A 15000-nucleotide genomic window follows, 5' to 3' on the forward strand; every position below is an offset into this window, starting at 1 on the left:
CAGAGACTGACATGCCCACACTCACGTACGCAAGCACACACACACATACACACTCTCTCACACACACAAACACTCACAAACACACAGACTGACCGCCCGAGAGGAAAATCACAAGTGGATCCAAATACAACCAGACATCCCAGACAGAAAGTTTATGGTTTTGAACCTAGAGTCACCTCTCTTAGGGGAAGAAGAGAAGGAGGAGGAGAGGAGAAGAGAGAGAGAGAGAAGGATGAAACAAGATGGCTGATTGACAAGCGCCTGACGCACTGGTAACCGCGGTTACAGTGGAAACGGAGAGTGTCGGCGTTCTACTGTAACTGAGGAGCTCACCGCGGTGTTGTCGTTGGCACACACCCACACACCCACACACCCACACACACACACACACACACACACACACACACACACACACACACACACACCACTTTGCCGTAAATCACCAAAATGGATGGCAACCATGACCTTGGTAAGACGAATGACGTCCCACATAGAGTACAGTATCATAGAGTAAAACACTGGTTCAGACAGTTGGTATCTGTTAGAACCACAGGGAAGAGGAACAGATGGGAGGGGGAGGACAGGAGGGAGGGAGGAAAGGATGGAGGGGGAGGAAAGGATGGAGGGGGAGGAGGGAGGGAGAGGAAAGGATGGAGGGGGAGGACAGGAGGGAGGGAGAGGACAGGAGGGAGGGAGAGGACAGGAGGGAGGGAGGAAAGAATGGAGGGGGAGGAGGGAGGGAGAGGAAAGGATGGAGGGGGAGGACAGGAGGGAGGGAGAGGACAGGAGGGAGGGAGGAAAGAATGGAGGGGGAGGAAAGGAGGGAGTAAAGGAGGGAGGGGGAGGACAGGAGGGAGGAATGGAGGAGGACAGGAGGGAGGAAAGGAGGGAGGGGAAAGGAGGGAGGGGGAGGCACAGGAGGGAGGAAAGGAGGGAGGGGGAGGACAGAAGGGAGGAAAGGAGGGAGGGGGAGGACAGGAGGGAGGAATGGAGGGAGGGGGAGGACAGGAGGGAGGAAAGGAGGGAGGGGAAACGAGGGAGGGGGAGGACAGGAGGGAGGAAAGGAGGGAGGGGGAGGACAGGAGGGAGGGGGAGGGGGGGACAGGACAGGACGGAGGAAAGGAGGGAGGTGGGGGGGGGACAGGACAGGAGGGAGGAAAGGAGGGAGGGGGAGGGAGGGGGATGACAGGAGGGAGGAAAGGAGGGAAGGGGAGGACAGGAGGGATGACAGGAGGGAGGAAAGGAGGGAAGGGCAGGACAGGAGGGAGGAAAGGAGGGAGGAAAGGAGGGAAGGGGAGGACAGGAGGGAGGAAAGGGGAGAGGTCAGGAGGGAGGAAAGGAGGGAGGGGGAGGCAGGGTGAGGACAGGAGGGAGGGTGGAGGACAGATGAGGGTGGCAGGAGGGGGAGGATGGAGGGAAGAGGAACGACAGAAAGAACTTGGTAATTAAGACCCTAGAGTTGAGGGGTCTCATCTCAACAGAGGGAGATAGAGAGAGAGGGAGATAGAAAGAGAGGGAGATAGAAAGAGAGGGAGATAGAAAGAGAGGGAGATAGAGAGAGAGGGAGATAGAGAGGGAGGAATGGAGGGAGGGGGAGGACAGGAGGGAGGAAAGGAGGGAGGGGAAACGAGGGAGGGGGAGGACAGGAGGGAGGAAAGGAGGGAGGGGGAGGACAGGAGGGAGGGGGAGGGGGGGACAGGACAGGACGGAGGAAAGGAGGGAGGTGGGGGGGGACAGGACAGGAGGGAGGAAAGGAGGGAGGGGGAGGGAGGGGGATGACAGGAGGGAGGAAAGGAGGGAAGGGGAGGACAGGAGGGATGACAGGAGGGAGGAAAGGAGGGAAGGGGAGGACAGGAGGGAGGAAAGGAGGGAGGAAAGGAGGGAAGGGGAGGACAGGAGGGAGGAAAGGGGAGAGGTCAGGAGGGAGGAAAGGAGGGAGGGGGAGGCAGGGTGAGGACAGGAGGGAGGGTGGAGGACAGATGAGGGTGGCAGGAGGGGGAGGATGGAGGGAGTAAAGGAGGGAGGGGGAGGACAGGAGGGAGGAATGGAGGAGGACAGGAGGGAGGAAAGGAGGGAGGGGAAAGGAGGGAGGGGGAGGCACAGGAGGGAGGAAAGGAGGGAGGGGGAGGACAGAAGGGAGGAAAGGAGGGAGGGGGAGGACAGGAGGGAGGAATGGAGGGAGGGGGAGGACAGGAGGGAGGAAAGGAGGGAGGGGAAACGAGGGAGGGGGAGGACAGGAGGGAGGAAAGGAGGGAGGGGGAGGACAGGAGGGAGGGGGAGGGGGGGACAGGACAGGACGGAGGAAAGGAGGGAGGTGGGGGGGGACAGGACAGGAGGGAGGAAAGGAGGGAGGGGGAGGGAGGGGGATGACAGGAGGGAGGAAAGGAGGGAAGGGGAGGACAGGAGGGATGACAGGAGGGAGGAAAGGAGGGAAGGGGAGGACAGGAGGGAGGAAAGGAGGGAGGAAAGGAGGGAAGGGGAGGACAGGAGGGAGGAAAGGGGAGAGGTCAGGAGGGAGGAAAGGAGGGAGGGGGAGGCAGGGTGAGGACAGGAGGGAGGGTGGAGGACAGATGAGGGTGGCAGGAGGGGGAGGATGGAGGGAAGAGGAACGACAGAAAGAACTTGGTAATTAAGACCCTAGAGTTGAGGGGTCTCATCTCAACAGAGGGAGATAGAGAGAGAGGGAGATAGAAAGAGAGGGAGATAGAAAGAGAGGGAGATAGAAAGAGAGGGAGATAGAGAGAGAGGGAGATAGAGAGGGAGGAATGGAGGGAGGGGGAGGACAGGAGGGAGGAAAGGAGGGAGGGGAAACGAGGGAGGGGGAGGACAGGAGGGAGGAAAGGAGGGAGGGGGAGGACAGGAGGGAGGGGGAGGGGGGGACAGGACAGGACGGAGGAAAGGAGGGAGGTGGGGGGGGACAGGACAGGAGGGAGGAAAGGAGGGAGGGGGAGGGAGGGGGATGACAGGAGGGAGGAAAGGAGGGAAGGGGAGGACAGGAGGGATGACAGGAGGGAGGAAAGGAGGGAAGGGGAGGACAGGAGGGAGGAAAGGAGGGAGGAAAGGAGGGAAGGGGAGGACAGGAGGGAGGAAAGGGGAGAGGTCAGGAGGGAGGAAAGGAGGGAGGGGGAGGCAGGGTGAGGACAGGAGGGAGGGTGGAGGACAGATGAGGGTGGCAGGAGGGGGAGGATGGAGGGAAGAGGAACGACAGAAAGAACTTGGTAATTAAGACCCTAGAGTTGAGGGGTCTCATCTCAACAGAGGGAGATAGAGAGAGAGGGAGATAGAAAGAGAGGGAGATAGAAAGAGAGGGAGATAGAAAGAGAGGGAGATAGAGAGAGAGGGAGATAGAGAGGGAGGGAGATAGAGAGGGAGGGAGGGAGATAAAAAGAGAGGGAGATAAAAAGAGAGAGATAAAGAGAGAGAGATAGAGAGATAGCTAGAGAGGGAGAGGGAGAGGGGGAGAGGGTTGTTGCCGTGGCGTAGAGTGATATACACACTGTGAATTTACACAACGTGTCAAAGGCCTTGTACGTTTACACAGCCCTTCCTTTGCTACTACTGACACACACACACACACACACACACACACACACAGAAACACACACTCAGGGATGATATATGCCTTTCTCCTCAGATTCCCTCTCTGCACCAAACCGACGTAGTGTGTTTTAATAGGTTGTATTAGTCATTCCATTACAACTACGGAGAGGCGTGTGGACAACACAGTGACCCTTCATAGAAAACATAGTAATGAGATGCAGTGGATAGCAAACGTGTTGCTGCTCCTGAACAATTATTCTGCTATTTTCTGTTTTTGTTTTTGTTTTCTAATGCTGCATTTGTTTTTGATCCAGAGGGGTTGAATGCAGAAGACACATTACAGTTGAATGCATTGAGTGGTACAACTGACTAGGTACCCCCCCCCCCCTCCTTTATTTGGTGGGGGGGGGGGTACATAACGTCTAAGTCATCACACATCGGTGTGTATTTATTTCTTCCTTATTATTACATGTTTTTATTTCCTATTATTTCTCTATTTTATTTCTCTCTACATTTCTTGGTAACGGCCTGTAAGTCAGCATTTCCCTGTTAGTCCACACGTGTTGTTTACCAAGCATGTGACAACAAAAATGTTATTCAATTTGACATCGCCATATGCAGTCTCACATCAGGTCAGCAGCAATGTATTCACGTACTCTCTCTCTCCCTCTCTCCCTCTCTCTCTTTCCCTCTCTCCCTCTCTCTCTCTCCCTCCCTCCCTCTCCCTCCCTCTCCCTCTCTCTCCCTCTCTCTCCCTCCCTCCCTCCCTCTCTTCCTCTTCCTCCCTCTCTTCCTCTTCCTCTTCCTCCCTCCCTCCCTCCCTCCCTCCCTCCCTCCCTCACTCACTCACTCACTTAGTCACTCACTCACTCACTCACTCACTCACTCACTCACCCAAGTCAGCAGCAGTGTATTCATGTCCTCTGAAGAAGACTCTGTCCTGTTTATAGACCGGTCTCCTATAGTGCCTCCTCTCACATAGTCTGACTAGCAGCTGAGATGGCTTCAACTGGTCTCTCCACCGGTTCACACCAGATCTGAGGAAGGAGAGGAATACGTACTGTCATAAAGTCACAACACACCAATGCACCAGAGGAGGCTGGTGAGAGAGGAGGACAGGTCCTAGTAACACCACTACATGTCCCTGTCGTTACTAGGAGCTGTCCTCTGTAGTCCCGTCCCCCCCCCCCCCCGCCAACACTCAGACACTCAAACATGCAGAAACTGACAAACACTGACACACACACACACACTGACACACACACACACCCAACTCACAGGCAGTAGGACTGGGGTAAGCCACAACACGCTCCGTAGCGGGACAGAAATCTGTTCTCCAGATCAATAACGGTCTCTCCGATCTTCTCGTCTTTAGTCAACATGTCATAATCATATAGCTGGATCCTCAGGTCCTTCTCTATGGGCAGGGAGCAGGACAGCTCAAACAACCTGGAATAGAGGAAACATAAGTCTTAATAACAGCTACATGAGAGGTTATAAACCTGTCATGACCACATAAAAATATCCTTAAGTCTTTCTCTACAGGCAGAGAGCTCAGCTCAAATAACCTGTGACGAAAGATGAGAGGATCTGGGGAATTCAGCTATATAAGAGGTTATAACATCCGTCATAGACAGTTAGCTACATAAGAGGTTATAACATCCTTCATAGACAGTTAGCTACATAAGAGGTTATAACATCCGTCATAGACAGTTAGCTACATAAGAGGTTATAACATCCGGCATAGACAGTTAGCTACATGAGAGGTGATAACATCCGTCATAGACAGTTAGCTACATAAGAGTTTAACATCCGTCATAGACAGTTAGCTACATAAGAGGTTATAACATCCGTCATAGACAGTTAGCTACATGAGAGGTTATAACATCCGTCATTAACAGTTAGCTAAATAAGAGGTTATAACATCCTTCATAGACAGTTCGCTACATAAGAGGTTATAACATCCGTCATAGACAGTCAGCTACATAAGAGGTTATAACATCCGTCATAGACAGTTAGCTACATAAGAGGTTATAACATCCTTCATAGACAGTTCGCTACATGAGAGGTGATAACATCCGTCACAGACAGTTAGCTACATAAGAGGTTATAACATCCATTATAGACAGTTAGCTACATAAGAGGTTATAACATCCGTCATAGACAGTTAGCTACATAAGAGGTTATAACATCTGTCATTGACAGTTCGCTACATAAGAGGTTAACATCGTTCATAGACAGCCAGTTGACATCATGAACATCAGGTAAAGGAACAATCACTCTATCAGCCAGCTCTGTTACTTTAAAACATGTCTCTGATCTGTTACTGTGTTACTGTAGACCATGTATCTAATCTGTTACTCTGTTACTGTAGACCATGTATCTAATCTGTTACTCTGTTACTGTAGACCATGTATCTAATCTGTTACTCTGTTACTGTAGACAATGTATCTAATCTGTTACTGTGTTACTGTAGACCATGTCTCTGATCTGTTACTGTAGACCATGTATCTAATCTGTTACTGTGTTACTGTAGACCATGTCTCTGATCTGTTACTGTAGACCATGTATCTAATCTGTTACTGTGTTACTGTAGACCATGTCTCTGATCTGTTACTGTAGACCATGTATCTAATCTGTTACTGTGTTACTGTAGACCATGTCTCTGATCTGTTACTGTGTTACTGTAGACCATGTCTCTAATCTGTTACTGTGTTACTGTAGACCATGTCTCTGATCTGTTACTGTGTTACTGTAGACTATGTCTCTGATCTGTTACTGTGTTACTGTAGACTATGTCTCTGATCTGTTACTGTAGACCATGTCTTTGATCTGTTACTGTGTTACTGTAGACCATGTTTCTGATCTGTTACTGTAGACCATGTATCTAATCTGTTACTGTGTTACTGTAGACTATGTCTCTGATCTGTTACTGTAGACCATGTCTCTGATCTGTTACTGTGTTACTGTAGACTATGTCTCTGATCTGTTACTGTAGACCATGTCTCTGATCTGTTACTGTGTTACTGTAGACCATGTCTCTGATTTGTTACTGTGTTACTGTAGACCATGTCTGTGATCTGTTACTGTAAACCAGGTCTCGAATCTGTTACTGTGTTACTGTAAACCATGTCTTTGATCTGTTACTGTGTTACTGTAGACCATGTCTCTGATCTGTTACTGTAGACCAGGTCTCGAATCTGTTACTGTAGACCATGTCTCTGATCTGTTACTGTGTTACTGTAGACATGTCTCTGATCTGTTACTGTGTTACTGTAGACCATGTATCTAATCTGTTACTGTGTTACTGTAGACCAGGTCTCTGATCTGTTACTGTGTTACTGTAGACTATGTCTCTGATCTGTTACTGTGTTACTGTAGACTATGTCTCTGATCTGTTACTGTGTTACTGTAGACTATGTCTCTGATCTGTTACTGTAGACCATGTCTCTGATCTGTTGCTGTGTTACTGTAGACCATGTATCTAATCTGTTACTGTGTTACTGTAGACCATGTCTCTGATCTGTTACTGTAGACCATGTCTCTGATCTGTTGCTGTGTTACTGTAGACCATGTATCTAATCTGGTACTGTGTTACTGTAGACCAGGTCTCTGATCTGTTACTGTAGACCATGTCTCTAATCTGTTACTGTGTTACTGTAGACTATGTCTCTGATCTGTTACTGTAGACCATGTATTTGATCTGTTACTGTGTTACTGTAGACCATGTCTTTGATCTGTTACTGTGTTACTGTAGACCATGTCTCTGATCTGTTACTGTAGACCATGTCTCTGATCTGTTACTGTAGACCATGTATCTAATCTGTTACTGTGTTACTGTAGACCATGTCTCTGATCTGTTACTGTAGACCATGCCTCTAATCTGTTACTGTGTTACTGTAGACTATGTCTCTGATCTGTTACTGTAGACCAGGTCTCGAATCTGTTACTGTGTTACTGTAGACCATGTCTCTGATCTGTTACTGTAGACCATGTCTCTGATTTGTTACTGTAGACCATGTCTCTGATCTGTTACTGTAGACCATGTCTCTGATCTGTTACTTTAGACCATGTCTCGAATCTGTTACTGTGTTACTGTAGACCATGTCTCTGATCTGTTACTGTAGACCATGTCTCTGATCTGTTACTGTGTTACTGTAGACCATGTCTCTGATCTGTTACTGTAGACCATGTCTCTGATCTGTTACTGTGTTACTGTAGACCATGTCTCTGATCTGTTACTGTAGACCATGTCTCTGATCTGTTACTGTAGACCATGTCTCTGATCTGTTACTGTGACGGACCATGTCTCTGATCTGTTACTGTGCCTGTCCGACTGTACGAGCCATGTCTCTGATCTGTTACTGTAGACCAGCCGTCTGCTGGACGGCCGCCGTCTGCGTGCCGGTCCGACTGTGAGACCATGTCTCTGATCTGTTACTGTGTTACTGTAGACCATGTCTCTGATCTGTTACTGTAGACCATGTCTCTGATCTGTTACTGTAGACCATGTCTCTGATCTGTTACTGTGTTACTGTAGACCATGTCTCTGATCTGTTACTGTAGACCATGTCTCTGATCTGTTACTGTGTTACTGTAGACCATGTCTCTCTTTTGCCACTCAATCATTTGTGTGAGTGTAGTGACCCCTACTGGTGTAGAGATGTTACAACAACTGACTACAGAGAGAGAGAGAGAGAGAGAGAGAGAGAGAGAGAGAGAGAGAGAGAGAGAGAGAGAGAGAGAGAGAGAGAGAACGAGAGAGAGACAGACAGAGAGAGGGAGTGAGAGAGAGAAAGAAAGAGAGAGAGAGAGACAGAGAGAGAGAGAGAGACAGAGAGAGAGAGAGAGACAGAGAGAGACAGAGAGAGAACGAGAGAGAACGAGAGAGAACGAGAGAGAACGAGAGAGAGAGAGAGAGAGAGAGAGAGAGAGAGAGAGAGAGAGAGAGAGAGAACGAGAGAGAACGAGAGAGAGAGAGAGAGAGAGAGAGAGAGAGAGAGAGAGAGAGAGAGAGAGAGAGAGAGAGAGAGAGAGAGAGAGAGAGAGAGAGAGAGAGAGAGAGTAAAAGGTATGGCATACTTTCCAAACACAGGGTCCAGGGTGCAGGGTAGGTAGTTGTCATGGTCGTTGATGGACTTGTTGCCCAGAGTGATTTTCACATACGGATCACACTGCAGGACAGGAGACAAACACACATAACAGGCTAGTTGTGTTACCTGAAGACATAGTGGTGATTTGAATTGGTTTATAGAGTGGTTAAGATAGACAGGTCAGTGATATTATATTAGAGGTGGATAGAGGGCTCTTCTTTGAATCTGTTCCATAATGACTTCTGCTATAAAGTAGGCCCACACTAAAACCAGCTTTGTGACCTGTGAACCGTCTATACATGTCTATGGATGGATCCAGTGGAAGCTTTCCATTGGAGTCTTCAGGCTGTAGTCCGGTGGCCTGGAGGACTCATCCATTACTCCGACCCTCCCTAGATCCCTTCTTACCTTTCCGTTGGAGTCTTCAGGCTGTAGTCCGGTGGCCTGGAGGACTCATCCATTACTCCGACCCTCCCTAGATCCCCTCTTACCTTTCCGTTGGAGTCTTAAGGTTGTAGTCCTGGTGGCCTGGAGGACTCATCCATTCTTCCGACCCTCCCTAGATCCCCTCTTACCTTCCGTTGGAGTCTTAAGGTTGTAGTCCTGGTGGCCTGGAGGACTCATCCATTCCTCCTAGATCCCCTCTTACCTTTCCATTGGTCATCTTCAGGCTGTAATCCGGTGGCCTGGAGGACTCATCCATTCCTCCTAAATCCCCTCTTACCTTTCCATTGGTCATCTTCAGGCTGTAATCCGGTGGCCTGGAGGACTCATCCATTCCTCCTAGATCCCCTCTTACCTTTCCGTTGGCGTCTTTAGGTTGCAGTCCTGGTGGCCTGGAGGACTCATCCATTCCTCCCTAGATCCCCTCTTACCTTTCCGTTGGCGTCTTTAGGTTGCAGTCCTGGTGGCCTGGAGGACTCATCCATTCCTCCCTAGATCCCTTCTTACCTTTCCGTTGGCGTCTTTAGGTTGCAGTCCTGGTGGCCTGGAGGACTCATCCATTCCTCCCTAGATCCCTTCTTACCTTTCCATTGGTCATCTTCAGGTTGCAGTCCTGGTGGCCTGGAGGACTCATCCATTCCTCCCTAGATCCCCTCTTACCTTTCCGTTGGCGTCTTTAGGTTGCAGTCCTGGTGGCCTGGAGGACTCATCCATTCCTCCCTAGATCCCCTCTTACCTTTCCGTTGGCGTCTTTAGGTTGCAGTCCTGGTGGCCTGGAGGACTCATCCATTCCTCCCTAGATCCCCTCTTACCTTTCCGTTGGCGTCTTTAGGTTGCAGTCCTGGTGGCCTGGAGGACTCATCCATTCCTCCCTAGATCCCTTCTTACCTTTCCGTTGGCGTCTTTAGGTTGAAGTCCGGTGGCCTGTATGATGTAGACTCTGACCAGACACTCTTCAATGCTGTTGGAGGGTAGCTGACGGAACTGTCGGGGGGGTGCGGAGGTCGAGGGGTCCTCTGGGAGAGAATAGATCTTGAACATACCCTGGGGGGGGGGGGTATTTGTCAGGGTGAAGAAGAGATGGGGAGAGGAAGAGCATTTAAAATTGGTTGAATAAAAATATATATATGTATTTTAGAGAGGTAGTATACATTTCTATAATAATTGACATATCTGTAGACGGTCTCTGAGCTATAAGGAACCTTTGCCCTTGAAAGGTCCTCTACATCGTCCTGGTTTAACCCACGTTATAGCCTAAATGATTACCTCTGACCCCTAATCCCTCTCTTACCTTGAACTCTTCTACAATAAAAGGGTCCTCTCCTTTGTCTTGGTTCTTGCCGATCTACAGCCTATCCCCTGACCTATAACCCCTAACCTCTCACCTTGAACTCTCCGACTATAGAAGGGTCCTCTCCTTCATCCTGGTTCCTCCCACGGTACAGCTTGAAGGTCTGGCAGAAGTCTGACAGCCTCTCAAATCCCTCTATCTTCTCCAGTGGCCTGTCATACACCTAAAGTAGAGGAGAAGAGGTTGAGGAGGAGGAGATGAAGAGAGAGACATTAGGAAAGAGAGAGAGAGAGAGAGAAAGAGAAAGACAGAGAAAGAGAAAGACAGAGAGAGAAAGAAAGACAGAGAGAGAGAGAGAGAGAGAGAGAGAGAGAGAGAGAGAGAGAGAGAGAGAGAGAGAGAGAGAGAGAGAGAGAGAGAGAGAGAGAGAGAGAGAGAGAGAGAGAGAGAGAGAGCGCGACAGAGAGAGACAGAGAGAGACAGAGACAGATAGACAGAGAGAGAGCGACAGAGAGAGACAGAGAGAGACAGAGACAGATAGACAGAGAGAGAGAGGGAGAGAGAGAGAGAGAGAGAGAGAGAGAGAGAGAGAGAGAGAGAGAGAGAGAGAGAGAGAGAGAGATAGACAGAGAGAGAGAGAGAGAGAGAGAGAGAGAGAGAGAGAGAGAGAGAGAGAGAGAGAGAGAGAGAGAGAGAGAGAGAGAGAGAGAGAGAGAGAGAGAGAGAGAGAAATGGACAAAGTGAGAGCAGAAATGCTGTGAGTGTGTAAACACGACAGAGCTTGTGTGTTTATATATTCACGTCTGTGATATGAACATCAAAGGAAAACCCTTTATTTCTATTTCTTTCATTTAAATATTACAACCCAACGGTGTCGTTGGACTCCAAGCCACTGCTGCATACGTGACCTTTACTGTTGAGTGGGTCTTGGAAACAAACTTGATCCAACAACACGCACACAGGCACGCACACAAGCACCCACACACATACGCACACACACACACACACACACACGCACACACATACGCACACACACACACACAAACACATTAGGTCTTGAAAGTAGACTTGATCCAATATGGGTGGAATTAGTCTGGATGAAGTTCAGGTATGATGTCATGCTGAGTGAATGAGGTTCAGGTATGATGTGATGCAGAGTGGATGAAGTTCAGGTATGATGTCACACAGAGTGGATGAGGTTCAGGTATGATGTCACACAGAGTGGATGAGGTTCAGGTATGATGTCACGCTGAGTGGATGAGGTTCAGGTATGATGTCACACAGAGTGGATGAGGTTCAGGTATGATGTCACACAGAGTGGATGAGGTTCAGGTATGATGTCATGCTGAGTGGATGAGGTTCAGGTATGATGTCACACAGAGTGGATGAGGTTCAGGTATGATGGCATGCTGAGTGGATGAGGTTCAGGTATGATGTCATGCAGAGTGGATGAGGTTCAGGTAAGTTGTCATGCAGAGTGGATGAGTTTCAGGTAAGATGTCATGCAGAATGTGAAAATAAAGATTGGTTTGATGCTAAACTTTATTGCTATGATGATGACTACATACCAACATGTGCGTGTCTGTGAGGTGACACACTAGTCCCAACGGTTAGAGACTCACACGACTCTCTGTGTGTGTGTGTGTGTGTGTGTGTGTGTGTGTGTGTGTGTGTGTGTGTGTGTGTGTGTGTGTGTGTGTGTGTGTGTGTGTGTGTGTGTGTGTGTGTGTGTGTGTGTGTGTGTGTGTGTGTGTGTGTGTGTGTGTGTGTGTGTGTGTGTGTGTGTGTGTGTGTGTGTGTGTGTGTCAGTAGTAGCAGAGGAAGGGCTGTGCAAACGTGCAATGCCTCTGTCACATTGTGTACATTCACAGTATGTTTATCACTCTATGCCACAGCCACAACTCTCTCTCTCTCTCTCTCTCTCTCTCTCTCTCTCTCTCTCTCTCTCTCTCTTAGAGTTGGATCAGTGTCAGGTATAGATTGAGAGCTCTGTAAAATGGAAACCAAGTTGGATAAAATGTGAGAGAAAGGGTGAGGGTAAGCAAGCGGAGGGGGTGAGTCGAAGGGCGTGGGAGAAAGGATGAAGGGTGAGAAAATAGGAGGAGATGAGAAAGGAAAGAAATGAGGGGGTGAGGGGCTGGAAAGAACTGCTCACTACCAAGGGACACAACAGACCAGACCAGGGTGAGGGGCGGGGGCGGAACGGGTGAGTGGAGGGGTGAGGGGCGGGGGCGGAACGGGTGAGTGGAGGGGTGAGGGGCGGCTGGCTGTCTGGCGTCTGGGAATGATGACGGAATAACGTTCCCTATCTATCCCCCAGCGGCAAACCCCACGAGGAATCCTCGGAAAGTTGGGAAAGTCAAAACATTGTCTTTAAGATATGTGTGTCTTATATTAAAGGGACAGGGGAAGGATAAAGAGGGCGAGAGGTGAGGTATGGAAATGTGGTTAATGTGGGAGAGGTGACCGGTATATACAGAGGTCCTGTGGGGTTCAGATGGGTAATGTGGGAGAGGTGACCGGTATATACAGAGGTCCTGTGGGATTCAGATGGGTCATGTGGGAGAGATGACCTGTATATACAGAGGTCCTGTGGGGGTCAGATGGGTCATGTGGGAGAGGTGACCTGTATATACAGAGGTCCTGTGGGGTTCAGATGGTTCATGTGGGAGAGGTGACCTGTATATACAGAGGTCCTGTGAGGTTCAGATGGGTCATGTGGGAGAGGTGACCTGTATATACAGAGGTCCTGTGAGGTTCAGATGGTTCATGTGGGAGAGGTGACCTGTATATACAGAGGTCCTGTGAGGTTCAGATGGGTCCTGTGGGAGAGGTGACCTGTATATACAGAGGTCCTGTGGGGGTTCAGATGGGTCATGTGGGAGAGGTGACCTGTATATACAGAGGTCCTGTGGGGGTTCAGATGGGTCATGTGGGAGAGGTGACCTGTATATACAGAGGTCCTGTGGGGTTCAGATGGGTAATGTGGGAGAGGTGACCTGTATATACAGAGGTCCTGTGGGGTTCAGATGGGTCATGTGGGAGAGATGACCTGTATATACAGAGGTCCTGTGGGGTTCAGATGGGTAATGTGGGAGAGGTGACCTGTATATACAGAGGTCCTGTGGGGTTCAGATGGTTCAGGTGGTAGAACATGGTTCAGATGGCAGAACATGGTTCAGATGGTAGAACATGGTTCAGATGGTTCAGATGGTAGAACATGGTTCAGATGGTAGAACATGGTTCAGATGGTAGAACATGGTTCAGATGGTAGAACATGGGTCAGATGGTAGAATATGGTTCAGATGGTAGAACATGGTAGAACATGGTTCAGATGGTAGAACATGGTTCAGATGGTAGAACATGGTTCAGATGGTAGAACATGGTTCAGATGGTAGAACATGGTTCAGATGGTTCAGATGGTAGAACATGGTTCATATGGTAGAACATGGTTCAGATGGTTCAGATGGTAGAACATGGTTCAGATGGTTCAGATGGTAGAACATTGTTCAGGTGGTATAACATGGTTCAGATGGTAGAACATGGTTCAGATGGTAGAACATGGTTCAGATGGTTCAGATGGTAGAACATGGTTCAGATGGTAGAACATGGTTCAGATGGTAGAACATGGTTCAGATGGTGCAGATGGTAGAACATGGTTCAGATGGTAGAACATGGTTCAGGTGATAGAACATGGTTCAGATGGTAGAAGAAGGTTCAGGTGATAGAACATGGTTCAGATGGTTCAGATGGTTCAGATGGTAGAACATGGTTTAGATGGTTCAGATGGTTCAGATGGTAGAACATGGTTCAGATGGGAGAACATGGTTCAGGTGATAGAACATGGTTCAGATGGTAGAAGAAGGTTCAGGTGATAGAACATGGTTCAGATGGTTCAGATGGTTCCGATGGTTCAGATGGTAGAACATGGTTCAGATGGTTCAGATGGTAGAACATGGTTCAGATGATAGAACATGGTTCAGATGGTAGAACATGGTTCAGATGGTAGAACATGGTTCAGATGGTTCAGATGGTAGAACATGGTTCAGATGGTTCAGATGGTAGAACATGGTTCAGATGATAGAACATGGTTCAGATGGTAGAAGAAGGTTCAGGTGATAGAACATGGTTCAGATGGTTTAGATGGTTCAGATGGTAGAACATGGTTTAGATGGTTCAGATGGTTCAGATGGTAGAACATGGTTCAGATGGGAGAACATGGTTCAGGTGATAGAACATGGTTCAGATGGTTCAGGTGATAGAACATGGTTCAGATGGTAGAACAAGGTTCAGGTCATAGAACATGGTTCAGATGGTTTAGATGGTAGAACATGGTTCAGATGGTAGAACATGGTTCAGATGGTTCAGGTGATAGAACATGGTTCAGATGGTAGAACAAGGTTCAGGTGATAGAACATGGTTCAGATGGTTTAGATGGTAGAACATGGTTTAGATGGTAGAACATGGTTCAGATGGTTCCGATGGTTCAGATGGTTCAGATGGTAGAAAATGGTTCAGATGGGAGTACATGGTTCAGGTGATAGAACAGGGTTCAGATGGTAGAACAAGGTTCAGGTGATAGAACATGGTTCAGATGGTAGAACATGGTTCAGATGATTCAGATTGTAGAAC

General features: G+C 48.8%; 1 protein-coding gene across 9 annotated transcripts in view; it reads right to left on the bottom strand.

Annotated features, from left to right (window-relative positions):
• dysf (dysferlin, limb girdle muscular dystrophy 2B (autosomal recessive)) overlaps positions 1-15000 on the bottom strand; it is a 210889-nt gene that overhangs the window by 17900 nt on the left and 177989 nt on the right. For all 9 annotated transcript variants that reach the window (XM_071379261.1, XM_071379260.1, XM_071379258.1 and 6 more), the window contains 5 exons: positions 10463-10591; positions 9966-10121; positions 8623-8714; positions 4819-4989; positions 4435-4577 (listed from right to left, as the gene is read on the bottom strand). In XM_071379261.1, coding sequence (XP_071235362.1) covers positions 4435-4577; positions 4819-4989; positions 8623-8714; positions 9966-10121; positions 10463-10591 — 691 coding nt within the window. The remainder of the gene's footprint in view (positions 1-4434; positions 4578-4818; positions 4990-8622; positions 8715-9965; positions 10122-10462; positions 10592-15000) is intronic.

This window comes from Salvelinus alpinus, chromosome 31 (assembly GCF_045679555.1).
Source record: "Salvelinus alpinus chromosome 31, SLU_Salpinus.1, whole genome shotgun sequence".
Taxonomy (NCBI): Eukaryota; Metazoa; Chordata; class Actinopteri; order Salmoniformes; family Salmonidae; genus Salvelinus; species Salvelinus alpinus.